Source organism: Panthera leo, chromosome C1 (genome assembly GCF_018350215.1).
Source record: "Panthera leo isolate Ple1 chromosome C1, P.leo_Ple1_pat1.1, whole genome shotgun sequence".
In the NCBI taxonomy this organism is placed as follows: Eukaryota; Metazoa; Chordata; class Mammalia; order Carnivora; family Felidae; genus Panthera; species Panthera leo.
The window spans coordinates 30,793,809-30,821,784 of NC_056686.1; the positions used below are offsets into that span (position 1 = coordinate 30,793,809).

Genomic DNA, 27,976 nt, shown 5'->3' on the forward strand with positions numbered 1-27,976 from the left:
GGGGCCGCTCCGGCTTTGGGGGCGGGACCCTCTCCCACGTGCCCTCCGGTCTAGCATGGATCTCCCTTCCGGGCGTGGAGAATAGGGGGCGGAGCCACGAGCGGGGCGGCCAGACTTCCTCCCGGGTCCCTCCACTAGCTCGGCGTTTCAGCAGCCGTCCATTTCCGGTGGGGGTGCCGCGCCCAGTAAGGGCCCGGAAGTGGGTCGCGCGAAGATTGCTGGGCGGTTCTTGCCGGAAGTGGAGAGCGGCTGATCGCAGTCCGGAGGTGAGGCGGAACTCTGAGGTGAGGGAACGCGGCCGGGTAGGGACGGGGGTCCACTCCGCGGCTCACTGGTCTCTGGAGTTGTTAATGGTCTTACCGACCTATGCGCGTACGGTGAGCGTTGCTGAAGGGGCCATAGCGGAGGCCCTCAGGCCGACCCGGGATCCTGGGCGCGGTCTCTTGAGGTGGGGCCAGGGTGACCAACGGAGCCGGGCTCCTCTGGGGAGGCCCCTCCGCTGGATTTTGCAGTCCTGGCCGTCAGCCTCAGCGGGGGCCTGATTCCTAAGGTGCCCAGACTTAGGCATTCCTAAGGAACCAACGACACCTTAGACTCTTCTCTATGCCCCATCTCGTCCCCATTGCACAGATGGGTAAATTGATCCCCGGGGAGGAGAGGCTGGTCTACGACCGTATAGCGAGTGAGGGAAACAATTGGACTCAAGACCTCAGTTATTTAGATTAACAGCCCCAGGTCCTTCCCACGACTGTTTCCCAGGAACCTCTTTCTTTACCTCTGAGTGGTCTTCCGGTCGGTGTCGAGTCGCGGCGGGCAGCTGCAGGTTAAAGACCACCCGCTGCGTGGAATTTTTTTTTTTTTTTTTTAAATGCAACCTGTTTGGAATACCTGGGTAGTTTTTCACAAGAGAGTGGGGCAGGTCTTTGTGTTTGCAATCAGATAGCCTCTCCTTCCTCCAGATCCGTTGCTCCTATTCTGAAAGGCTTGTTTAACTTTATTGAAGGTGTTGCATACTTCTGGACCTGAAATCAGATGGCTCAGGTTTGGTCTGTCCGCTCTGCTAAGTTTCTGTAGCTGTAGATGCATTAACTTCCTTGAGCCTTATTTTTCTTATCTTTTAAGCGGAGATCTCTGCATATCTCACAGGATTAAATTCAGTCTAACAAATTGTGTTTATTCTGTCAAGCACTCTGCCATATCTAGGGAATGCAGTTTTGGGAGAAAAAAAAAAAAAAAGCCAGATCTTTGCCGGGACGTTTAAGAAGTAATTATAAATGTGATGAGTGTTAGGAAAGAACAGTGTTGGAAATATGTAACTTAGGGCTCAGGAAAATCCCTTCTGCAGAGCAGAATTTAAGATGAATTTTGAAGGATAAACAGCATGAAGCTTGGTGAGAGGACGAGCACCTTTTCAGGCAGAGGTTCCTATCAGAACCGTGTCAGTTGAAGCTCTTTGTAGGGATCCCTGTTCAGCTGAAAAACAGGACAGCCCAGCACATTCATCATTCACCACTCATTCATTGAGCCCTTAATATGTATGAGGTACATACTAAATGAGGCACTTGGCCTGGTGGCCAGGAATACAGCTGTTACCCTGGAGTGTAGGGGGGCAGACAAGTAAATCAGGGATGGCTTGCCATACGCACTGTCACAATGCACTGTGTGAGTACAGGGCTATGGGAGAATAGAGAGAGGAATACCTGAGCCAGACTTCCGAGCTTTGAGGAGGAAATGGGAGGATAAGTCTTGCAAAACTGACTTAGCTGTGTGGTCAGTCTGGAAAAAGGATTTCCAGGCAAAGAGCACAAGTGCAAGGACGTGGAGATCTGGACATGTGAAAGACCATGGCTAATGCAGTGACTGAAATTCTAGTAATGCTTGGAGAAACGGAGGAAGTGGGAAGTGGTGGGTCAGATATAAAGGACCTTGTAAATTGTGCTGCGTAACGTGGATCTTAGGAAAATGATGTGGTCAGATTTATGTTTTAGGAAGTTTAGTTTGTCAAGGCAGAAGGGACATGATGGCAGAGTAGACCAGTGTTGGGAAGCTGTTGCCATAGTCTTGGCCTGAACTGAGACAGTGACCGTGGGAAGGAGAGGAGGGATCGGATTTGAGCAGTATGTATGTATGTATTGTTTTTTAATATGGGGGGAGGGGCAGAGGAAGGGGGATAGGGGATCTGAAGCAGACTCTGCACTGATAGGCTGACAGCGGTGAGCCTGGAACTCACCAGCCAACCAGGAGATCGCAAACTGAGCCGAATTGGGACACTCAACCCACTGAGCCACCTGGTGCCCCTTGAACAGTATTTAAAAGATAGAAACCATAGAATTGGAGGCTGATTATTTATGGAAATGAAGAGGGGTGCCTGGGTGGCTCAGTCGGTGGGGCATCTAACTTTGGCTCAGGTCATGATCTCGCAGTCTGTGAGTTCAAGCCCTCGTTCGTCTCTGTGCTGACAGCTCAGAGCCTGGAGCCTGCTTGGGATTCTGTGTGTGTGTGTCTATCTCTCTGCCCCTCCCCAGCTCACGCTTTCTCTCTCTCTCTCTCTCTCTCTTTCTTTCTCAAAAATAAATACACATTTTTTAAAAAAGGAAATGAAGAAATAGAAGTCGTCTAGGATGAGTGCCTGGTTTCTGGCTTAGGGAACTGGGTGGTACCATTCACCAAGGTAGGTAATGTGAGAGGAGGGGGGTAAATTGGGGAGGTGGCATGGAAAGAAAATGAATGTTGGACGTATTTAGTTGGAGGTGTTTGCAGCACATCCAGACAGATGTCGGAATAAGGTATCCCAATTAGAGGAAACGAGCAAAGGTGCAGAGGCATATATTCAGTGAAGCACCTGGAGTATCGGAGTTTGCCTGGAGTTTGTGGTGGAAGTAAGACCAGGAAGAAAGGTAGATAGATGCCTGCCAAGTTGTGAAGGGCTTTTGATGCCTCGTTTGAACGCGTTTGGGTTTCATTCAGCAGTTGGCAATTTGCTTATTGTTTGAGTTGCACTGGTCCAGCATAAAGAAATGTCTGTAGGAGGGAAGACATTTTTTTTCTGTAGGAATTGCCTACCTTTTGCTTCACTAGAAATACTTTGTCAGTCAGGTGGACGTAATTTATGTCTGAGAGGAGCTTAAATAAAATGGTAGCAGTGAAAGCATTTTGTCAGGTACAGCCTGTCATGCGAGCCCAGACTGGTGGTAATGTTAAGTTTCAGTGCGTGTATTTTTGCTCTGAGGAGGTTAGCTGTTTAGTTTGCAAAATGGTTTGTTTCCAATCTGAAGGGCGATCTTTTTTCTCACCCCCTTTTTTTGGTTATACATACGTAGGTTTAGCTGCGATTATTTTTGTAACCAGGAACTAAGCCTTGTAAAAGTGACTTCCTCCTTTCGGTTTTCTGTGAAGCACTTGATGCATCTTACAGGTGCCGGGGTGGCTCAGTCGGTTGAGCGTCTCACTTTGGCTCAGGTCATGATCTCACAGTTTGGGAGTTTGAGCCCGGAATCCCCGAATCAGTCTCGCTGTTGTCAGCGCAAGGCCCTTTGTAGACCCTCTGTCAGCCTCTCTCTCTCTCTGCCCCTCCCTGACTCGCCCGCACTCACTCTCTGTCTCTCTGTCTCTCTCTCTCAAAAATAGACTTTTTTTTTTAAAAGACGCATTTTACTTAAACGAGCAAATACAAAGTGTCATTGGAAGTTGAACTCTCTAGTTTGAAGTTAAAAAAATTTTTTTTAATGTTTATTTATTTTTGAGAGAGAGCGCAAATGGGAGAGGGGCAGAGAGAGAGGGAGATGCAGCATCTGAAGCAGGCTCCAGGCTCAGAGCTGTCAGCACAGAGCCTGACACGGGGCTCGAACCCACAAACCGTGATATCATAACCTGAACTGAAGTGGGACAAATAACCCACTGAGCCACCCAGGTGCCCCTGTCTGGTTTGAAATTTAATCTGAAGTTGAAATCTGACGATCCTCAAGCCACATCTTGCCCACTCCTAGTGATTATTCCTTTGAATTGTCATCATTTTCTTTTTTTTTTTTTTTACTTTCTGTTAACATGGCTTTCATACTTCACCTTCCCTCCTACAACCAGTCTAATCTTTTAAAAAGAACCATTTTCATCTTCCCTGACTTCATATTCCCAAAGAATTAAATCTAAATTCCCTTGTCCAGTTTACAAAATTCTCCACATTAGACCCTTAATTAGCTTTCATTGGATAGTACAGGTTGACATTCTGATTTAGAAAGTCCTGAACCCGTGGCATTTTATTTATATCTCTTGTGCTTCCCTTTTGCTCCTTATTACATTAGAACAGGGTTTCTCAACGTTGGCACAATTGACATTTTAGGCTGGATGGTTCTTCATTGTGGGGTTGGCCTGCCTGCCTGTACATTGTAGGATTTTAGCAGTATCCCTGGCCTCCACCCATCAGATGCCAGTAGCACTTGGCTCCGTTGTGCCTACCAAAGATGTCTCCTGACATTGCCTAGTGTCTCCCGGAGGATGAAATTGCCCTTGATTGAGAACCACTGCATTAGAAAGTATCATAACTATGTTTGTGCAGTGTTATCTCTCCAATTAGACTTTGTAGGGCAGGCTTCATGACCATGCTTAGCACAGTATATACACATCATAAGCACTGGATATCCTGTAGTGAATGAATCATTTTTCATTGAGGCAGCAAGAATCATTGTTTGTTTAAAGGAATTTCTGGGGTCCTTGAAGGACTTTCATTTTTGTTTTTTTCCTCAGAGGGTGTGATCTTGATAGAGAAATGCCTCTGATTAGACACTCACCCAGAAGGAAGCTTTGGGTTAGTTGACAGTGCAAGTAAGCAGATTTATATATCTCTTACATTGAGGATATATACATTCCTGTTTTATTCATGTTGCCTTCTTTTCTTTTCTTTCCTTCTCTTTTCTTCTCTTTTCTTTTACTTATTTTTGAGAGAGAGAAAGAGAGCATGCCACGTGTGCACAAGGGAGGGGCAGAGAGAGAGAGAGGGAGAGAGAGAACCCCAGGCAGACTCCATGCTGTCAGTGCAGAGCCCAACATGGGGCTGGAACTCACAAACCATGAGATCATGACCTGAGCCAAAATCAAGAGCCTGATGCTTAACTGACTGAACCACCTAGGTGCCCCAGTGTTCCTGCATTTAGACAGCTTAGTTTAGTTTATTATTTTTTTAATTTAATTTAAATTTTAATTTATTTTTTATTTTTATTGTATTTAATTAAAAAAAAATTTAACGTGTATTTATTTTTGAGAGACAGAGGTAGAGCGTGAGTGAGGGAGGAGCAGAGAGAGGGGGAGGCACAGAATCGCAAGCAAGTTCCAGGCTCTGAGCTGTCAGCACAGAACCCAACTCAGGGCTCGAACTCACGAATTAGGAGATCATGGCATGAGGGGAAGTTGGATGCTTAACCGAATGAGCCACCCAGGCGCCCCTAGATTACCGTTTATCTTAAATTGTCATTTTAAATTTATTTTAAATTGCCATTATTTTAAATTGTTATAGTTTATGATGTTGGTGCTCAGTGTTTATTTTGATTGTTTAAGTTGTTATAGTTGAATCATCTTTAATGCGACTATAACATTTCACCATGAAACTGTTTCTTTTTGGCATACCGTCATGTAAACTTAATAAAAAGAATCAAAGCTCTAAAAATATCCCTTATTTATAAATAAAGCTTCGTTTGCCTTGTATTATGAGACCTGTGTTAAACTTTTCCATTTGACTAGAAAATAGAGTTGAAATGTTTCATGGAAGGAGTGAGCTTGCTTTTTTTGTGTTTTGTTTTGTTTTTCTGCAGAGGTCATTAAAATTCCTATACTTAAGTTTAATTATAGACTTACAGTCACAGATCTTTTCATATCTCTATTTGTAGCTGAATCCTGGCTAGGGACAAATGGCGTCCTTAGATCTATCTTTATTCAACTAGCCAGCTGAAATCAGCCAATGTGCTTTTTCCTTATACAATGTAAAAGTTGCCTGCTGAATGCTCTTACATAGTTGATCTTCGTAATATTCCTTGGGTATAAGAGAGAGGGGAAACCCATGGCCACACAAAGTTGTTTATTTGCCCTGACTGTTGAAGCAGCTAGTTCTAAGTCTGACTTCAGCTTGTACATTCTAACTAGCTTTACTCACTCCTGGAATTTCAGATAGGGCACAGGAGACAAGTGTTGATACTGGATTGGATTCTTTCCCTCACTAGAAGATAGATCTTTCTCTTTTAATCTAAACCTCAGATGGCAGTGACTCAGGCAGTAAAATGTCATTGGTTCCCTCTGAAACCAAATGCTTAAGGAAGAACAGTGGCTTCTGATTTGGGTTAGATTTAGATGGTATCTTTACTGGGGCAAAGCGGTATCTGTTCTTTGGTTTCTGGTTAAAACAGCCAACTTGCACAGTGCCTGGGTGACTCATTTGGTTAAGCGTCTGACTTCAGCTCAGGTCATGATCTCAACGGTTCATGAGTTCGAGTCCCATGTCAGACTCTGTGCTGACAGCTCTGAGCCTGGAGCCTGCTTCGGATTCTGTGTTTCCCTCTTCTCTCTGCTCCTCCCCCACTCGCACTCTGTGTGTGTGTGTGTGTGTGTGTGTGTGTGTGTGTGTCAAAAATAAACATTAAAAAAAAAAAAAAACCATAGGGGCACCTGGGTGGCTCAGTAGGTTAAGCATCCAACTTCAAAGCTCAGGTCATGATCTCACGGTCCATGAGTTTGAGCTCTGTGCTGACAGCTCAGAATCTGGAGCCTGTTTCGGGTTCTGTGTCTCCCTCTCTCTCTGCCCCTCTCCTGCTCGCACTCTCTCTCTCTCCCAAAAATAAATAAACATTAAAAAAAAAAATTAAAAAACACACAGCCAACTTGTGTCTCCTGTTAGTATGTCTAGGTTTTACTTTGATGTAGTAGAGCCTAGTGATGAGAACAAGGCTCTAATTCTATATTGTTAGGAGTAGAACTAACTAATGTCTTACAGCTTAGTGGTACCTCAGGAGAGAGATCCTAATGGAACTTGTTTTTGTTTTGTTTTTTAATAAAGAAATTAACTATGTTAAAGAAGGTTGGAAAATGAGGAAATTGTCTAAAACCCCATCACTCCAATGTGACAAATACTGTAAATTTTGTGTTCTATTCAAGTCTTTTTCCGCGGTGCATTCCTTGTAATTAGAGGTCTAAGTTAACGTTGCAGTGAATATCTGCCTATCACTTTCCCCACATTCGGATTATTTTATTAGGATAACATCTCAGGGACAGAAATACAAAGTCAAGGCCAAAAGAAGCATTTTGAAGCAGATCAGTTGGGCTGCCATAGTATGCAGGCTGACTTGCATAGCTGCTTTTCAGTTTTACTTAAGGGTATGACTTAGAGGAACAACTACCAGACAAAGTAGAAAACATTTAAATGTGACAACTTCGTACTCAAGTAGACATTCATACCACTGGCTTAATTGTCTGGTGAGATGAGACAAGAACTGCAGGAGTAGCCTGGTTCCATTTACTTCTGAACAACTGCCTTGAATAGGCTGGAGGAATTGGGTTGTTTGAATTGTTCGAATGATGAGACTCTGAAGCAGCTTTGGCAGGAATCACTAGCCAATTCTGATTTTTTTCTTGGTTTTAGACCACAAAAGAAATTGCTGGAGAATCCACCTCATAGTTTCTTTTTGCTGTGTGTGATATCCCTCCAAGAGCCTATCCATTCTCATACTTTGTGATATTTCTTTGTGGATAACTTGCAAACACTGTTCTCCAGCCTTGGTCCTTCCCCAAGTTTTATTTCTAAATACTTACCCACTTAGAAGCTTCAGCTCCTCTTCAGACTCTCCTTGTCCAAAACTGACTTCATCTTCTTGCCCCAAATAGTACGTGCCAGAAACCTGTTTCTGCCTATAGTGTCATCCTTCTCTTAGGCCCCTGGATTTGCAGTTCGAGTCATCTTTGCTTCCTTTCTGAGTGCTACAGTACTCAATAGTCACTACCACACAGTTAGTACTTGTTCTGTGTTTAATGCACACTTGTTTTGTATGACCTCCAAGGGCAGAACTAAGATCAGTGGGTGGAAGTTGCAGGGAAGCAGATTTTGCCTCCATATAAGGAAGAACTTTTAGTACTTTGAGCTGTCTGAAGGGAATGGGCTGTCTCTAGAAGTCTCGGTTTCCCCACACTGAAGGTGCTTGAACAGAGGTTACCTGGCTAATTGCTGAGAATGTTGAAAGGATTGTTCTGGCATCAGATGGTGTTTTTACAAGATGATTTCTAGAATCCCTCCTAATCCTGGCAGTGAAGGATTCAGTGGAAGGTAGCTTTGTTTCTCCTGCTAGATTAGATTCCCTTGGAACAGGAAAACTATTTTACCACTTAATTCAGGTGCTGGTTACATAGTTACCTAAAACTGATTATTTGTGGGTTAATTGATTCTTTTCCTTTCATTTCCATATCTGGCTGGAGAGTAGATGGTGTAGATTTTTTTTCTTTGGAAATATAAAAAATATTTTTTTCAGCAGCCCTCTCATTTTACAGCTGGATGAATAGCAGCTTTCAACCTTAGACCCTATTAGCTTCCTAGTTCAACCTAACCTAGACCTTAATATTGTCCCATTTTTCCAAATTGCATTGTTTATCAAACAGTACTTGTAAAAATGTTGCTTTCATCATATTGCTCCTTCACTCAAAATCCTTAAATGGCTTCACACTTATCACAACATCAGATTCAGATGCTGCCTGGCTTTCAGTGCCCTTCATTACCTAACCTGCCTTGCTTATCCAGCCATATTTTTCATGATGCTTGATGCTCTATGCAGATTAACCCACATATCATACTTTATGTGCCTAGCCCCCTTATCCTCTCCTCTTTGCGTCTGATTGCTCTAGAATGTCTTCCCTTTTTCCTTTTACTTTTTCTATCAGGATGCCCCCCTTTCTCCTGAAACCAGACTATCTCAAGGCGCCTGGGTGGCTCAATTTGTTAAGCATCCGACTTTGGCTCAGGTCATGATCTCACAGTTGGTGAGTTCGAGCCCCGCATCGGGCTCTGTGCTGACAGCTCAGAGCCTGGAGCCTGCTTTGGATTCTGTGTCTCATTCTCTCTCTGCCCCTCCCCCACTTGTGTTCTGTCTCTCAAAATTAAATAAAAATGTAAAAACAAACAAAAAAACCCCAGACTATCTCCAGTCCTCACTGATTTCTTCTCAACTCTCAGAACATATAGTAATTTATACAGTGTCATTCAGAACCATACAACATTTTACAAAGAAAAAGCTCCAGTATATAGGCTGATACTGGAACTTTTCCTAATCTAAATGGAGTTAGACAATCTCTAAAAGAACTTTAAAAAACGTGTCACCAGTATTTATCCCATTGGCATTTTCATTTGTGTTGGCCTTCCCAATAAGAATGAAATCTTCTTGGGGCGCCTGGGTGGCTCGGTCAGTTAAGCATCTGACTTCGGCTCAGGTCGCGATCTTGTCCGTGAGTTTGAGCCCCGCGTCGGGCTCTGTGCTGACTGCTCAGAGCCTGGAGCCTGTTTCAGATTCTGTGTCTCCCTCTCTCTCTGCCCCTCCCCTGTTCATGCTCTGTCTCTCTCTGTCTCAAAAATAAATAAACGTTAAAAAAAAAATTTTTTTTTTAATTAAAAAAAAAAAAAGAAATCTTCTTGAGGGCAGATGCCATTTGCCTTCTATGTCTTCAGTAGCTGCTAAGTACAGTGCCAAGTACAGTACTAAGCACTTTCATTTTATAAGCATCTTCTGTGTGCCCGGTTGTTGTAGGTACTGCGAATTGGTGGGGCTGGTTGGGGGAGGGGAATGGACAGATTCCCATCTAAAGCCTGAATTCTAGCACAACGCATGTAGTGATAACATTTTACATTTAAACTGTATTTTAAGGTTCCCAAAGTGACTGTTCCTCTCCTTTGATCCTTACATCTCTGTGTGCTAGGTAAGGACTCATTAAATGACAGTCCTTTAGTTGTACAGTTAATACATGGCAGAGCTGGGACTCAAAGCTTGGTCTCCTGAATCCTAGTTTTTTCTTAGACTTCTAAAATTAGGACTGTTTCCCTTTCTGAAGCTTTTATGATGAATGCCTAAATAGTTGGGATTCTGTACATTCATTTATGGAGGCTTACTTTTAGTTATTGGCTATTGTCAATCAGAAGTGGCAAACAGGGACACCTGGGTGGCTCAGTCGGTTAAGCGACCGACTTCGGCTCAGGTCACAATCTCCCGGTTTGTGAGTTCGAGCCCCGCATCAGGCTCTGTGCTGACAGCTCGGAGCCTGGAGCCTGTTTGGATTCTGTGTCTCCTTCTCTCTCTGCCCCTCCCCCACTTGTGCTCTGTTTCTATCAAAAATAAATAAATGTATTAAAAAATTAAAAAAAAAAGAAATGGCAAAGAACAAGATCAGGCAGGGCTATGGTTTTCTACTTTGGCAACTCTAAATTCTTACGGAAAAGCCTTATTTTAAACATTTGCCTTCCAAATATGTGTCATCTAGCCTATGAAAAAATATTGGTCTCCACAGAGAAAATTGAAAGCAGAGAAATTAAAAGCTGCTAATAATGTTAACTGAAGACACGGTGAAGAGCCCTTGAACCCACAGTAATGTGCTCAGCAAGCAGTAGGGGCTGGATGCTGTGATGAATTGCATAGTCACTTAATTTCTTAAAAGCCATGTGGAGTGGTGGGAAGAGCCTCAGACTAGGATTCAGAAAATTTGTGTTCATGGCCTAGGTTATCTGCCTCTACCCACTGGTTGTTTCATATCTGGAAAGCTTTTTAACTGAGTTTCTTCATTCTAAAGATGGGGATCAGTATCTTCATACCAGACCCTAGAGAATTATTTTAAGTCTTACAAGCATCAGATTGAGGATGTAAAGCACTTACAACTATAGGGGACTATTTTAATTACTGTTATATAATCTAATAAGGTTATTTTCTTATGATACTTGGTTTGAAGATCTCAATATCAGTGTGGTATGTGCCTAAGAAGGTAGCATTTATTTGAAAGATGGGAGTATTTGTAAGATCCTGCAGATAGGCGAAGAGGAAAAAAAAGAAAGGTAAAACAAATCTCCCCAGATTTGTCAGAGAGAGAGAGGAGATAGCCAGACTTGTTTTGAGGGGAGAAAGGTTAAAGAACCTGTAATAACCTACTGTATTTATAGTGCTTACTACATTTATAGTACTGGAATTACAAACACAAGACATGGTCCCTCCCTAGGGTGGCTGGTTGCCTATTAACTATTAAATAAATGATTTTATTTTATTTTTTTTAACGTTTATTTATTTTTGAGACAGAGAGAGACAGAGCATGAACGGGGGAGGGGCAGAGAGAGAGGGAGACACAGAATTGGAAGCAGGCTCCAGGCTCTGAGCCATCAGCCCAGAGCCCGACGCGGGGCTCGAACTCACGGACCGTGAGATCGTGACCTGAGCTGAAGTTGGACGTTTAACCGACTGAGCCACCCAGGCACCCCTAAATAAATGATTTTAAACCTGTATATTAAATGTGTGGTAGAGGTAAGTGAACAGTGTTATGACCAAATTGGAAATGTTTCTTGGAGAGGTGGTACCTTAGCTGAGTCTTAAAAGGCAGTAGGAATTCTAGAGAGGGGGCAGATTAAGAAGGAAAAGCATACCAAACTGGACAGGCTTCCTGGAGAAGGTAGCACTTGAGCTGAATCTTAATAGGCAAGTAGGATTTATGAGATGGAACAACAACCAATCAGAGTGGATAGCATGAAGCCTCAGAAATGAGAGAAAGCATGATTCTTTCTGGAAAATGAAAGTAGTCCTGGGTGACTATAGTGTGTTTAGAAGGGTGTGGTAAGAGATAAAACTAGAGAAGAGTGGTGGGAGATAAAGCTGGACCAGATATGGAAATCCTTATTTGGACTTTACTCTGAATGTCCTGGGGAGTACTGAATGATATTAAATATAAGGCTATCTTAATTGCATTTGCATTTGGGAAGGATTATGATGGTAATGTGGAGAATGGATAAACAGGGTGTATTTCTGTAATTAGGGGATACTAGCAAGGAGGTTATTGCAGTAATCTAGGAAAAGTCATGAAGACCTGATTTCTGACAATCAGAATGAAGGCAAGGGCATCTATTCATGAGATAAACAAGATAGAGCCTGTGGATTTTGATAACTGACTAGACTTGGGGGAGAAAGGAAGAAGATAATTTAGTTAACTCTTACGGAATTCTTGCTATTTTTCAGGACTGGGTCTAGTACTGCTACATGTATAGTTGACCCTTGAACAACACAGGGGTCAAGGGTGCCAACCTTCACCAGTGCAGTCAAAAATCTATGTATAACTTTTGACTCCTCCCCCCATCCCCACCCCCGCCAATTTAACCACTAATAGTGTACTACTGACCAAAAACCATACTATAAAATAGTTTATTAACACATATTTTGTATGTTATGTATACCATAATACTGTCTTCTTACAATAAGCTAGAGAAGAAATGTTACTAAGAAAATCATAAGGAGGGGTGCCTGGGTGGCTCAGTCAGTCCAGCTTGATTTCGGCTCAGGTCATGATCTCATGGTTGTGGGACTGAGCCCCACATCAGTGAGGAGGCTGCTTGGGATTCTCTCTCTCCACTCTGCAAGCATACACTTTCTCTCTCTCTCTCTCTAAAAAATAAATAAACATTTTTTAAAAAAATCATAAGGAGGAGAAAATACATTTACAGTATTGTACAAAATTCCTGTGTAAGTGGATCTGCGCAGATCAAACCTGTGTTCAAGGGTCAAATGTATTTCCCCTTTGTTCTCACTTTAGCCCTTTGGATTTTGTACTGTTGTCTCCATTATATAAATAAGGAAGCTGAGACTCAAAGTTTGCTAACACTCATTAGTCATAGAGCCAATGAGTAGTGTTATTCAAACCCTCAATTATCTGTCTTCTCAAAAGTCCATGCTTGTAACCACTATACTATACGGCCTAATAGTTCCCGGGTTACTAACTTGGTCAATCAGGTGATTGGTAGTAGTGCTGGATTGCTGAGACAGCGGGGGGGGGGGTGAGGTGTGGGAAGACCATGAGTTGTTTTTGAGACATTTCAGTTTGAGATCCCTTCGGAATAGCCAGGAGGGATGTCTAGGTGGAAGCTGGATTTCACATTATAAATTCCAGAAGAATGGCTTGAGCTGGATATGCTGCTCTGGGAGTTGTTAGTCTCTACCGTGGTTGTGATCATGCCACTCTGGAAGGAAGCTGGATGGTACTGTGATAATGGTAGTTGAAGGCTTGGGAGTGGACATGACCACCTGAAAAATACGAATATGTGTGTTGAGGTGGAGAATGAGATGCAGTGTGTCTTTTGGTCCCTTCAATTCTGGATATTCTTTCCCGTAACATCTCATATTTCACCCCACGTCTACCCAAATCAAAAAACTAAGTACTGTTCTATGTTTGGTTCATGGTAGAATGAGATTACCTATAAATGATAGCCGTATTATCCTTTTACATTCTGTTTAAGTTAGACAGCAATGAAAGCTTACAAATACAAGCGAAACGTGGGAAAAAAGGAACTGAAATCTCATGAAGCTGTATTACTAAGCTGTTAAGATGGTTAGGTGTTCACCAACCCTGGCAGCCATTAGAGACACTTGTACTATGTTTTCCATGTTAACACTGGCCTCAACCTGGAGCATCCATGATATATGAAGGAATATAACCAGTATATCAAATGTGTAGTAGAGATAAGTGTACAATGTTATGTGGTTGTATCTATTTTTTTTAACATTTTATTTTTAAGTAATCTCTACACCCAACATGGGGCTTAAACTCATAACCCCGAGATCAAGAGTTGCATACTGCACTGACCGAGCCAGCCAGGTGCCCCCAGAATGGGTGGTATCTATTAATGGAAGATAGCTTGGGAGTTTATTGCGTTCCTTGCCTTTTCCTCTGGCATTTATAGAGGGTGGCAGATTATATGTGAATCTGTCCCTGGACAGTCAGTAATTTGAGAACTCAGGTGGCGGTGCATAACATGATTGCTTCTAGTCTGCTCCATTTGTGAGTAGAACAGAGACTTGGAGGCTTCTGCTGCTTCTCCAGGCCAGGGAATGAAAAGGTTTGTTTGGTTTACCTTCACATTTTTTTCTTTGATTCTTTTTTAAACAACATTCTCTGGTTGGGCCCAGAGAGACCAGAGCCAACACACTGGGAAAAATGGACAGGGATTGTGTTGTCTTCCTTACTTTGTCTTGTCAGCTGCTTATCTTGTCCACAGGGAGGGCAGTATGTTAGATTGAGATAGTCTGACATGACATCTTTGGGGAAATTGTAATTGCTGTGGTCATTTTAGGCAATTTCAAGGGTGTTGGGTTCATTCAGCTTCAGTTACCTGAATTAATTAATGTTTGGAAGTGGAATCTGCAAGTCAAGGCTTTGACTGAAGCGTCACTGACTGATTTTTATATCACTTACGGTGTCAACCATTTCATGTGGATGTGTGTTGAAAACATTTAATGATTATGAACTTTCAGAATATTTGTCCCTCTGGAGTTTGGGGATGCTATATTTCAGGTTCATTAACTTCATAAATATTTATTGAACACCTTCTACCTGCCAGGTAGTGGTCTGGATGGTAGAGGATAATAGGCAACAAGCCGGAGAAGTACCTTTCTGTGGTAGAGCTTACTTTCTTTAGGATTTAGACATTGAATGAGACTAATTTCAGATAAATTAGTACTTGTGAAAGATCTGTAAAAAGCTCTTCTGGATGTGTCTATTTTTCCCTACTGCAAATCTGGATCATACCCATCCTCTTTTGTGAAGCTTGGCTCAAGTGGCAGCTTCTCCATGCTATCCTCTCTTGATTCTTTCAGCTGATGCGCTCTTCCCCTTCCTAAAATTCTGTTATTTTCTGCAACGTTCTTGTGTTATCTTCACATATTTTTTTCTATTTGTAGTTGTTAGGGTACACGTCGAATACTGTCAGACTAAGTTATTGAGGGCAGAATAAATACCCTATTCATCTTGGTTTTTGGCATTCCATATGTGGGCAGCAGGATGTTGCAGGAAAAAAACACTGAATTTAAAGCCAGATGACTGGAACTAAAGTGCTGGCTTTCCTATTAACTAGCTATGTGACAGTAGGTAAGTTGTTTAACTTCACTGTAATTACGTTTCCTATCTCTAAAGAGTGTGGTGATTAACCTCCCATTCCTGAGTAGTTGTTGGGAGGCACAAACTGAGATAATATATTGACCATACTGTGTAAATTCTAAATTCTGGCATAAATACTTGGTGTTGTCATAGTAAATATTCAGTAAGTATTTGAAGGGGGAAACATTTGCTTTCAGTGAACACCTTTTCCTGGGTAGCTCTCTTGCTTAATGAGGTCTTGATGATTTTGCAAATATGTTCATCTGTTTTTCATCTGGTTTTATTATTAAATGATTCTGTTCTTCCGAATTGGCATCTTCTTCACCCCGTGAGTATTCTGTCTTTTCTCCTTAGGTGCTATGTACTATTAACACAAGTGACATGTGATCTCCTTTAGCAGGTCGTACATTATGGCTGACATGCAAAATCTGGTAGAAAGATTGGAGAGGGCAGTGGGCCGCCTGGAGGCAGTATCCCATGCCTCTGACATGCACTGTGGCTATGGAGACAGTGCTCCAAAAGGTAAGCAATATGCAGCACAGCAGAATACTTTGAATGAAGACTCTGTCTTGGCCTGAAATTTTTCTGTCGTAGGGTATTCTCTCCTTTGGAGCTAACTTCCCAAAATGCTTAATCTGCTAAGTTCATCGCCTGTGAACAGATAAGAGAGGAAGTGACTTGTGCAGGGAGGCCTGTGGTTATTTTAACATAAGAACTTCCTGCTTGTGTGATATTTCCTGTTCTTTCTTTAGCAAAATGACTCTAGTGTAAGTCGAGTGACAAGTGATATTAAAACTCTGTCCAAATGATTGGCAAATTAGCCATTTTGTATATGCACCAAATGAATCATAGAATGTTAGAGCTAAAAGGGAGATTGGGGTTTTTTTGTTTTTGTTTTTGTTTTTCATTTTAATTTTATAGATAAAGTCAAGCTCGGGGAGGAAAAGGAACTTAGGGTCACACAGGCAGTTAGTGGTGGTACTGGAACTAGAACCCAGGTTTCCGGACTCGTGTTCCAGTATTCTGTCTACTGTATTACCTTGCTTCTCCACTTTCATGTGGAAGTGCTTTTTAAAAATCATCTTTCTGGTGCATGACTGATCCTTTGTGGTGTGTGTCTCTGTCTAGCAGGAGCAGCTCCATATGTGCAAGCATTTGACTCACTGCTTACCGGTCCTGTGGCAGAGTACCTGAAGATCAGTAAAGAGATTGGGGGAGATGTGCAGAAACATGTAAGGATGTATTGCCCCTTTTCCCCCTCTTTTAAGGACTGGTGGTGGTCTTCAAATCCAACTCCTTCTTGGTTTAAGAGTCCCTTGGCTCCTTCCCTTTTACCTTCACTGAGGAGCTCACTCCAGGCACTGGAACAGTTCCTCAGATTTTTCCAGGCCCTCTGCTTTGATCACATTTACTGTGTGGGCTTCTTTTATGCAGGTAACTTGCTTGGTGCATAAACTATGGCTTGGTTCATCTCTAATAGTGAGAACATTCTACCATTCTGATCCCAACATGTTATATAACCAAGCCTAGGGTGGCTTATGCAAAGGAGTCATAGTCATGACTTAGCGTTTATAAAACTATGCTCGATAGTTATTAGTTATGCTAATGTGAGTTATTTTCACACTTAGCTCACAGCAGGAATGTGAAGTAGGCAGTGACAGGTGCCTCTCCACCCACCTCCCTTCATATGCTGCCACCTACATCGTCACCACCCCCACACTCACATATATATTCTGTATCTTTCTTTGGGACCCAGAATCTTTCTCCTAGTCCTGAATGGTCCTCTATAAGCAATAATCATGTTTAGGATCTTCCTGACCCTTCAGCAAGACTGGTTGCTTGATCTTTGGAAGGTCTATTTTGAGCCTCTCCTGTGCCATCTGTTGGCAGTGGTGTTAGCTCTAGTGAGTGGGACTGGGACTTAGATACAAGAGTGGGGGCTTGCATTTTTTACTTTATGCAGTTTGTCACATTTAAAAGATTTAAAAACATGTATCACGTACACGTTCTAAAAATGCAAATCTAGAAAAAACAGGTTACCTTATTTGAAATTATCTATTTAGATAGTGCCTGTAGACTTATGTTTCTTAAACTCCTTTGACCATGACGGTCAGGAAGAAAAAATGTATTTGTGACTGAGTCAGAAGCTTCACAAAGCAGTCTTACCTACTTGCGTGGCACTCTTTTTTTTTTTTTTTTAGATCTGTGAATGGGTCATGACCCAACCTTTGAGAAATAGCTATAACCTAAAGGAGTAAATACCTTGGGAATTTGGGCATCAATTTGGCCTTTGCCTTGACTTCCACCTCTAGTGTTTGAGAAAAGAGCCTTTTTGGTGATGCGAGACAAGAGGGATTTTTCAGTGCCCTTCATATCGCACTGCGTGTACAGTTGCTAACTTGATTTCATCTAAAGCTGACCCTAATTGCCTTCATTTCCCGGATATGTATCCCTGATTAGTTGCCACGGGAACGGTGGTACCTGTAATCCTTCTGCCACTCCCTGGAAGTGGAGTACCTGAGGAAAGCAACAGGAAGTTCCCGGGTTGCTACCAGACCACATGGAAGTGGAGGTTTCGGGTTCTTCTTATCAGGACCCTCTCCAGTTGTAATGTGGCGAGAATAACTGATTCTTCTCCTTTCCGGCAGGCGGAGATGGTTCACACGGGCCTGAAGTTGGAGCGAGCTCTCTTGGTTACAGCCTCTCAGTGTCAGCAGCCAGCAGGCGTAAGTTCACTGCTACTTGGTTTCCTTGTGGCTTGATGCTCAGGATGGGTTGAGAGGTTTCTGCCAAGTACGGCGACATGCTAAAAAGACCCTCAGCCTCGTGTGCGTTCACACCAAGTCCCAGAAGTAGTCAGACTTAAAGTGCCATATGAGAATGTGCCATTCAGTATTTATTGGACTCTACTGGTTTTTTTTCCCCCATCCTTTTTACTTGGGACTGTAGTTACTCCTGGACTTCGCTGCTTCTCTCAATAGACAGCCTTTTTTAACCTCTTGGCTGAGGCCAAATTCATCATATTGTCCCGTAAGGCCTTGGGTCAGAGAGTAGTTCTCTTGCTTCACTGTGACTGGGCTTTAGTAATGCTGCTGTGGAGACCCTAAAACTCCTAAAGTACTGCTTCTTCCCTCATCTTTCCGTGGTGGAGATCTCCCTTGAAGTGTACTCCTACCTCAAAATTTTATGCTACCAAGGTGTGAGAATCAATTAGAGGAAATAGATTTTTCTCACAACCAAAGATTTTAGTTTTGTTCTATCTCTTTGTTTTTTAAATGTTTATATATTTTTGAGAGAGAAAGAGTGAGTGAGCGTGCACGCGCTCCAGGGGGCATGGGTGCAGAGAGAGAGAGAGAATCCCAAGCAGGCTCCAAACTGTCAGTGCAGAGCCTGACATGGGGCTCAGTCTCACGAACCATGAGATCATGACCCGAGCCGAAACCAAGAGTCAGATGCTTAACTGACCGAGCCACCCAGGTGTCCCTATTTCTTCTTTAGGCATTTGGCTTTTCATGACAGAGAGGTAACGAAGCAGGTCTTCCTGCAACTCTTGTGTTTAAAACCCCTGGACCCTCAGCATGCCTAAATAATATAAAAATAGTTTAAGATAATGTTAAATATATTAGACTTTAATTCTTAATCTGTCTTGAATGGTTAAGGCATTTTTTCGAAACCTTTTCTCCAAACCCACACTTTCCACAACAAATCAGACAGCTGAGATACAATTATATTTCCCTTGTTCTAGACTAGGGATTGATAAACTACAGCCTGCGGGCCAAATCTAGCCTGCCATCTAGTTTGTAAGTGAAAGATTTTTGGAACACAGCCATGCCCATTCTTTCAAGTATTGTCTGTTGCTGCTTTATGCACTATAATGGCAGAGTTGAGAAACTGTAGCAGAGACCATATGTCCTGCAAAGACTGAAATAGTCACTGTGTGGCTCTGTAGAGAAAGTTTGCGGACTCCTGTGTTAGACTGTTTTCATGCTGTGATCTGAGAATTGCAATGTTCAGGAAACTGAGCTTTGGAGAAAGGGTAAAACATGGAAACACAAGATTCATCCATTTTGCTAAGCTGCCAGCTCAAATGCCAAGCCCTCTATTTGCATTTGTTTCATCAGATCTCTGCTCAGCAGCTGCTATATAGCTAGCAATGTGTGAGGGTTATAAAGATTATAAAAGAAGGCTGAGACAAAGCCCTGGTATTTGAAAAGTTAATGAGAAATTTTGAAAAACATACTCACGTGGATCCACTAATAGTTTGTGTTGGTGCATGATAAGGTGCCAGAATTGGTTATGCTGACAATTAATGCTGTAGGAGGCCAGTGTGGCTGGAGTTGAAGGGCTGTTCCTCATGAAGTATAAGGAATATTTGGATGAAAAGAAAAAGAAGAGACCATCGTGAGTAAAGGCTCAGAAATGAGATAGTATCTCCTACTAGTGGGGCAGAAAAGAGACCAGTGGCTGAAATGGTAGAATTTTGTGGTATAGATGAGGTAAGGGTCCTGATCATGAAGAGCCACCAGATCTAGCCTGAGGAGGGTGAGGTGAGGAGCAGTGTTGTAGCCATATGAATCTGTGCAGGATGAGTACAAAGTTTATTTGGGTGTTCATTATACAGCCCATGAATTCTTGCCTGCAAGGTCCAAGTTGACAAACGCCTAAAGCTTTTGTGGAAAGACTAACCCGAATCTTCCCCTGCATCTCTTCCTAGAATAAACTTTCGGATTTGTTGGCACCCATCTCCGAGCAGATCCAAGAAGTGGTAACCTTCCGGGAGAAGAACCGAGGCAGCAAGTTGTTCAACCACCTGTCAGCTGTCAGCGAAAGTATCCAGGCCCTGGGTTGGGTGGCTGTGGTGAGCAGCGCAGCTTCCTTGGGAGGGAAGGGATGGAATGAAAGAGGTAAGGGGACATGGCTGGAGAGGCTCTGAGTCACTGACCGCTGCTGTTTCTCTAGGCTCCCAAGCCTGGTCCCTATGTGAAAGAAATGAATGACGCTGCCATGTTTTATACAAACCGAGTCCTCAAGGAATACAAAGATGTGTAAGTCCAGCCTTTTCTTAAGGGGTACAGGACACGTCAGCTGATTACTTGCCGGAGTAGCATTTGGGGGTTAAGGCTGTTGTGTTGGTTCTCCATCCCAGGGCTGCTTTCTCAGAAGTTTTATAGATACTGGCTTATAGAGGCTGCATCTGCAAGCAGGAAGTGTTTCTCCTTTCACTTCTGCTTTTTCTCCAAAGGGTTTGTAGAGCCCCTTTTAGTCTTCTCATCCTTACCCTTCCAGGTTTAGGAAGTTTTGCTGGAGATAAAATGGACAAATGCCCTTTAATTTGCCTGTTTAGACAAGGTAGATTTTGTTCCTTTGTTGAGAATTTCTAATTGGCTTAGGGACAAAAGGTTCGGTAAGATTTACTTGGAAATCACCCTGACTATTCACGTAGTCGGGTAAAGTGAGAAGGCAGCTGTCTGGTGAAGCACGTGTATCATGTAAGAGGAGGGGAGTCTCTGTATGTCTAACCACGTATGTTCACCAGTCCTAACTGACTTCTCCATTGCTGGTTTTGAGCTGGAGTGACTGCAGGCAGCTATCACTCAGCTGCATAATTACCCAAACCCTTCCTTTCTTCTGTCAGTCATCAGTCAACTAACATTTGTTGAGTAACTACTGTGAAGGAATAGCTTCGTGTGTGTGAAATAGGTCTCAGAACACCAGGCACTTCCTTGATCCCTCCTTCCAGCAACCTGGAGTTAAGCATCGCAGTGTTTTGACTTAACCTGCCTTTAAACTCCACACTTCACAGTTGAGCAAATTAGGTCTTGTGATAAATAGGCATAAAGTCTTCTAATATATAAGAAGAACCATAATTCAGTGCTCTTTCTGTAATCTAATGCTGATTATTTCCTCCAGGGAAGTTTTAAATTTTTGGTGGGAGGGGCATACTTTGACATAAGGCACTGTGGTATAAGGCAGTTGAGTTTCTTGAAGTCCTAGAGTTCCACAGTGATGTGCAAGGGACCTTCTATCATATAGCTTCATGCACAGAATGCCTGCTTTTATTAGTTTTGTATATTAGGTTCTCCCTAAGGTATACTTTGAAAAATATGGTTTTGTTATACTTAAAAAAGTTTGAAGAATACTGCTATAAGAGATAGAAAGAGATATAATCTGGAGTCCCTATCCTAATGGACTTTAGTCTAATTAGGGTAATAGCATAGGTTAAAAAAAAAGAAAAGTAAAGCTCAGTTGTGATAGAAAAGCTGCCATTGAGCAAAACCACACCACAGGTGGGAGGATATGAGTTCACAGATAGGAGGGGTTCTGGAATCACTATGGTAATGTGCCCTGACTGTGGTGAGTTTCTCTTTAATTCTCCTAGTGATAAGAAGCACGTGGACTGGGTCAAAGCTTACTTGAGTATATGGACAGAGCTACAGGCTTACATTAAGGAGTTCCATACCACTGGACTGGCCTGGAGCAAAACGGTTAGTGAGCCTTTCTTCCCTCCCTCTATCCCTCCAGGACAGGGGTCCACAAGTTTCTTAGACTTTGGTGCTACCAAGGTCCAAGAAGGAATGCTAGTCTTTACAGTGGAGAGTAGAAAGAAAAGGGGAGAAAAAAGAAAAGTGTGAAGAAAGCAAGGGTCAGAGAAGAATATCCAATTCTATTCAGTTTCAGTACACATGGGTCAGAGATAGTGATTGGGCTGGAGGGGAGCCAGAAGAACGAGTTACATTATCGCAACCCTCCAGACGCTTAAAAACAGACAGAAAACCCCTAAATACAAGTCAACAAGTAAAATACTGTGATAAAGATATAGACGACAGAGTAAGAGGGAGTGTGAGTCTCACTGGAAGAGACTGTACTTTCAACAGGTGTTCTCTGATCTGGGACATTGCAAATAGAGAACAGTGAGAAGTGGGAGAAATGGGAATACTGGCAAACGGCATAGCTTAAACAGAGTACATGTAGAGTAAATGTACAGATTGGTCATCTCTGGCTTCAGTTGAAGGAGAGAGTCCAATTTTTAGGATAAAAGGCTGGAAAGGAAGGTTGATTGTGACTTTTGAGCAAGAGAGTAATAACGATCAGACTTGTCCTTGAGAGAGTCTCAGTATATAGGTTAGGGGTAAGGGCTCCTGCTCAGACCATGGAGGTGCTGATGGTGCTAGGAGCTGGTACAGAAGAATTTGCAGAAGCTATAAAAGGTAATAGGTTTGATGAGCTTGAGGGCGTTAGACTCAAGAAGATTGAAGAGTCAAGCTTGGATGGCAATGTCTTTTACTGAAATAGAAACAAGGGGGTGATTGTACAGGTAGAGGAGCAGGCAGGAGATGATGACATCAGCCTTGGACTTGTTGAGGCTGAGGTACTGGTGACACACGAAGTTGATTTGCAAAACTGTGGGTTAGAGCTGGAATCGGGTAGAGGGCAAAGGAATGATGTGAAAGTTGAAAAATGGAGCTGAATTGGATCTTTGGGAAAGGGTAAGAGGGAATAAAACCCCTTTGGGTGTGGATAGGGAGCATGAATCCTAGCGTCAAGGGCTACAGTGGGTACCCCATGTCCTAGAACATGTGTAGGACCCTACTGGGAATGGTACAGAAGGGAAGAGATCATGGCTGTGTTACCTGCCCTTATTGTTCCAGGGGCCTGTGGCAAAAGAACTGAGTGGATTGCCATCTGGACCTTCTGCTGGATCGGGTCCTCCTCCTCCCCCACCAGGCCCACCTCCCCCACCAGTCCCCACCAGTTCTGGCTCAGATGAGTCTGCTTCCCGCTCAGCACTGTTTGCGCAGATTAATCAGGGGGAGAGCATCACACATGGTAAGTGAATATTTTGGCAAGAAGAGTTGGTACAATAAGTTGTTTGGGCTTGATCTAATCAACTAGAGACCTGACGGTCTGCAAAAACAGAACCCTGGTTTGTGTATGGGAGAATTCATTTGGGTGTCACTATCCTTCAAGTTGCCCAAAGGGACATAAAGCTGGCTTAAATGGAAATTGAAAGTGGGTGATTATAGTTGGGGGAAGCCTTCTGCCCCATAAGCAGATGACTTAATATTAAGTGGCATATATAGAGTACCCTAGTGTGCCGAGGCATGGTACTGGCAGTTCACCCTAGAGCCTTTTCTGTGTTACCACATGCTTTCTTTGGGAAGTCATCCTGGGGGTGGAGAGGGGGGCATATATTAGTCATGGAAATTTGCATAAGAATTACCAATATTGGGGGGTGCCTGGGTGGCTCGGTTGGTTAAGCATCCAACTTTGACTCAGGTCATGATATCACAGTTCATGAGTTTGAGCCCCGCATTGGGCTCTGTGTTTGACAGTGCGGAGCCTGCTTCGGATCCTCTGTCTCCCTCTCTCTCTGCCCCTCCCCAGCTCTTACACTTTCTCTCTCTCAAAAATAAACATTTAAAAAAAATAAATATAATTACCAATGTCAGGATAGAGAAAGTTGACACCCTTATATATAGAAGGTGGAAGTCTAAATTATACAGCCCTCTTCTAGGAATCTACCCGTAAAAATATCTAAAACAAAGACCAACTACTATATATTATTTGCAGTAGCTAAAAATGGTATAACAACCTAAATATCCAACAGTAAGAGAAATGGTTAACTGTGGTATATGCTCTTAATGGAATACTAAGCAGCCATTAATTAATGCCTTTCTTTACAGGGAACCATGCAGTGTTTAAGAAAAAATCTAGTACTTATACTACAGCCACAGGGAGTGGTGGAGCTGAAAGGGCCAGTCAGTATTCGTTAAATAAATTGGGCCATATTTAAGAGGAAGACATTTATCCGCCTACAGTGGGAAAGTGATTGTGGAATCTGCTCCTTAAAAAAAAAAATTTTTTTTTTTTCTTTTTTTTAGAAACTAGGTTTAGGGGCGCCTGAGTGACTCAGTTGGTTACGTGCCCAACTCTTGATTTTGGCTCAGGTCATGATCTCATGGTTCTTGGGACTGAGTCCCATGTTGGGCTCTGTGCTGAAAGCGCAGAGCCTGCCTGGGATTCTCTCTCCCTTTCTGTCTGCCCCTCCCCCCCAATAAATAAACAAACATTTAAAAAAAACTGTAGGTTAACATGAGAAAGTTTTTTTAAGTGTTAACTCGTTAAACCAAACTTGTTAACAGTGTACATGGTTATAACCAAATAAAAAACGTTTATCAATAGGAAAACTGGTGGAAGGAGATTTCAAATGCAAACACTGAGTAGGAGGTGCGGTAGGTTAGCTGTGGGTGAGGTTTCTTTCCTTTTACCAAATTTGCTTTACTATCACATATTTTTTCTTCTTTTGCTTTAAAAACTGTACATATTTTGTGAATATATATTTGGTGTATGTCTTTCTAGATCTTTTTCTGTGCATTCATATATCCTTTCCTCCCATATGCACATAAGTCTGTATTTTATTTTATTTTTTAATGCAACTGTATAATCGTACCTTGGGGTAGAAGGGAAATTCTAAAAGTGCTTCTCCAAAACCTTTGTTTAAGAGAACATCTCAGAGCCCTGGCTTTTGACTTTTTGTTAAGTTTTTGTTAAGGCAGTTAATTCTGAGAACAGAAGTTGGTTCCTGCCTCAGCCCAAAGCCGTGGTACGAAGGATGGGCACAAGGCAGCTGTTGTTCTTACAGCCCTGAAACATGTATCTGATGACATGAAGACTCACAAGAACCCTGCCCTGAAGGCTCAGAGTGGTCCAGTACGAAGTGGCCCCAAACCATTCTCTGCACCTAAACCAGGAGTCAGCCCGTCCCCCAAACCAACCACAAAGAAGGAGCCACCTGTACTTGAACTGGAGGGCAAGAAGTGGAGAGTGGTGAGTTAAAAATGCCAGGACTGGTTTGCTGTTAAGGTCCGACTTTGCCTCAGGTCACGATCTCGCAGTCTGTGAGTTTGAACCCCGCGTCGGGCTCTGTGCTGACAGCTCAGAGCCTGGATCCTGCTTCAGATTCTGTGTCTCCTTCTCTCTCCGCCTCTTCCCTGTTTTTTTTTTTCTGTCTCTCTTTTTCTGTCTCTCCCTTGCTGTTTTTCTCTGTCTCTCAAAAGTAAATGTTAAAAAAAAAAAAAAAATATATATATATATATATATATATATATACACACACATATATATACGTAAATGTATATGGAGCACAGCCAAATGAGTGCAGGGTCTTGGGTTAGATTACAAGAACAGAAGTTTGGGATAGCCTGTTTTGGGGGGTAGTGTGTATTAGTGATGACATTCCTAAAAGCGGTCTCTCTTTAACAGGAAAATCAGGAGAATGTTTCCAACCTGGTAATTGATGACACAGAGCTGAAACAGGTGGCTTACATATACAAGTGTGTCAATACAACATTGCAAATCAAGGGCAAAATTAACTCCATTACAGTAGGTGAGTTTTTGTCAGTCCTAGGCCCCGTCCTAGAGCCTGAGAGAGCTGGAACCATATCTACCCTGTTCCTAAAGGTTGTTAAATTTAAAGTTGTACTGTTGACCTGCTCCCTTTCTTCTCCTAGATAACTGTAAGAAACTCGGTCTGGTGTTCGATGACGTGGTGGGCATTGTGGAGATAATCAATAGTAGAGATGTCAAAGTTCAGGTAACTTGATATCTTGGCTCCTTCCTTTGGCCCCTGAGGAATTAATTGAAAGACATGGCTGACCCACAGATGTTGCTGTGGTGGGAATCTGATTCTACTGAGTCTGTAAGCTGAGCTGCTTTGGTGGCAGGAGAGGAGTTGGCTTTTACAGCGAGGCCTTTTCCAGCACCCATCCCAACCCACCTCTAGTATCCGGTGTCTGCTGTGCACTTGCGAGCCTTTCATGTAGTTGCTGAATCACATGAAACAGTGAAAGCTTCTTCCTGAAACTTCCTGTTGTTCTCCACAGCTACTGGGACTCAGCACTTTGGGTTTTCTCTGCAGGTAATGGGTAAAGTGCCAACCATTTCCATCAACAAAACAGATGGCTGCCATGTTTACCTGAGCAAGAATTCCCTGGACTGCGAGATAGTCAGTGCCAAATCTTCTGAGATGAATGTCCTCATTCCTACAGAAGGCGGTGACTTTGTAAGTTCCTTGATCTCTTTGGTAATATGATCTCAGAACAGGGGACTGAAGATCACTTGCGCTGGAGGCTGGTTCATGGTCATTCGGTACTGAGTGGGTCCAACCTAGCAATACACACCTCAGCAGCCATAAGTAGGAGGTAGTCACATGAAGTAGAGCTCCGGGTTGAGCAGATGCTCAGGTAGCAAAAAGGAATGGGACGGAGTCATCGCCCCCTATTGGACTGGCGCCGCGAAGTCCTGTACCTGCTCACTGTGCCTCACGTGTGTAACTAAGATTGCTGATTCAGGAACAGTAGGAAACAAACTTAAACCTCTGTCTGGCTGGCTTTGGAGCCTTTGTTCTCATTCCTACACCGCTCCTCCGGGACGGCGGTGGCAGGGTGGCAGGTAGTGGGAGATGTGGTGCTGCTGGTTACAGAGCCAGCCTGTTTACTGGCGGTTCAGTTTCACTCTCAGGACCGCCTTCTTGCTCTAATAGTTTAGTGGAAGCAAGCATTGAGAGAAAAGTGTAAGATTTAACCCCAGCTTCTTTTGGAGCTTGGACTTGGGATTTAAACCCGTTTTGTTTGTTTGTTTGTTTCCAGAATGAATTCCCAGTCCCTGAGCAGTTCAAGACCCTATGGAACGGGCAGAAGTTGGTCACCACAGTGACAGAAATTGCTGGATAAGCGAAGTGCCACTGGGTTCTTTGCCCTCTCCCTTACACCGTGGGATAAATCTGTATCAAGACGGTTCTTTTCTAGATTTCCTCTACCTTTCTGCTCTTAAACCGCTTCTCTGCTCTGAGAAGCACAGCTACCTGCCTTCACTGAAATATACCTCAGGCTGAGATTTGGGTGGGAGAGCAGGTCAGTTGATCTTCTGCAGGAAGGTGCGGCTTTTCCCTGTCAGCTCAACCACACCACCAGTCCATTCTTAAGGAACTGCACACCAGGACTGCTGTGTTTTAGCTTTCAGCCTTTGGGGGTTATTTGACCAACAAACAGTCATTGGGGAAGAATAAAGCGGTCCCCAGGAAGCAACAGATCAGAATGTTCACACAAGTTCATCTTTTTCTAACAATGCCCACGAAGGTAGCAGAGGCTGGTGTGATTCTAGCTGGTTCTTCTAACCAAACTAACTTTTCACTGTTGACAGGCGAGGCAGGGGTCGCGCTGGACCAAAGGCTGAAGCCTGGCCATCTAGCATTCCGAGCAAAATTGATTCCTGTAGGCATTCCTTTTATTCTGCATTCCATCCTGGGTCTGCCTGAACCTGAGAGAGTAGGTTGTCCTGTATCGGCTGCTGGGTAGAGCCCTGCACCCAGGCCAGCTAAAGGAGTCTTGGACCCTTTCTTTCACTGGGATCCCTGCCCAGCACCTTCCTACAGAGACGACTTAAAAACAAAACAAGACAAAACAAACAAGGAAACTACACCATTCCAAGGAATCTGGAATTCCTTCCTTCTTCCATGCTAGGTGCCTGCCCTCCGTCTTCACTGCCTCCTTTGCCCTGTCATGCCCAACTGCTTTTGGTTTCTGTCCAGGCACCTGAACAAAGGACTAAAATCTCCACTGCAGCCTGGTTTTAGGTCTTGTGTAAGAATCTTGCACAGCATTGCTAATGTAAATTACAGTTTTTCTCTCTAGGACACTTACCAAAATATGCAACTTTTTTTGGTGGGAAGAGAGATTGTCCTGTGACTTCTACCCATTTCCTGAGGCCTGTGGAAATAAACCTTTATGTACTTAAAGTTATACAGAAAATAGAATAAAATTAATACCAAACTTGCTTAGTATTTATT

General features: G+C 43.1%; 1 protein-coding gene across 5 annotated transcripts; it reads left to right on the forward strand.

Moving 5' to 3' along the window:
• Window positions 1-154: 154 nt before the first annotated feature.
• Window positions 155-27,963, forward strand: CAP1 (cyclase associated actin cytoskeleton regulatory protein 1). 5 transcript variants are annotated; one of them, XM_042949345.1, is made up of 13 exons: window positions 155-284; window positions 15,527-15,651; window positions 16,258-16,361; window positions 17,778-17,855; window positions 19,844-19,987; window positions 20,089-20,174; window positions 21,509-21,614; window positions 22,779-22,956; window positions 24,773-24,957; window positions 25,393-25,516; window positions 25,641-25,723; window positions 26,048-26,191; window positions 26,778-27,963. In XM_042949345.1, exons 2-13 carry the CDS (start codon window positions 15,540-15,542, stop codon window positions 26,859-26,861), a joined length of 1,428 nt encoding a protein of 475 aa, XP_042805279.1. In that variant the 5' UTR covers window positions 155-284; window positions 15,527-15,539; the 3' UTR covers window positions 26,862-27,963. The 5 variants fall into 5 exon arrangements, with proteins under 5 accessions (XP_042805279.1, XP_042805278.1, XP_042805281.1 ...); XM_042949344.1 differs by having other exon boundaries at window positions 15,530-15,651; XM_042949347.1 differs by having other exon boundaries at window positions 155-266.
• The last annotated feature ends 13 nt before the right edge of the window (window positions 27,964-27,976 follow it).

Excerpts from the sequence above, each read along its gene's own strand:
- CAP1 (XM_042949345.1), top strand. The coding sequence starts at position 15,540 with ATGGCTGACATGCAAAATCTGGTAGAAAGATTGGAGAGGGCAGTGGGC. Across the intron at positions 15,652-16,257 it reads TGGAGACAGTGCTCCAAAAG|CAGGAGCAGCTCCATATGTG; the intron begins GTAAGCAATATG and ends GTCTCTGTCTAG. Across the intron at positions 17,856-19,843 it reads AGTGTCAGCAGCCAGCAGGC|AATAAACTTTCGGATTTGTT; the intron begins GTAAGTTCACTG and ends ATCTCTTCCTAG.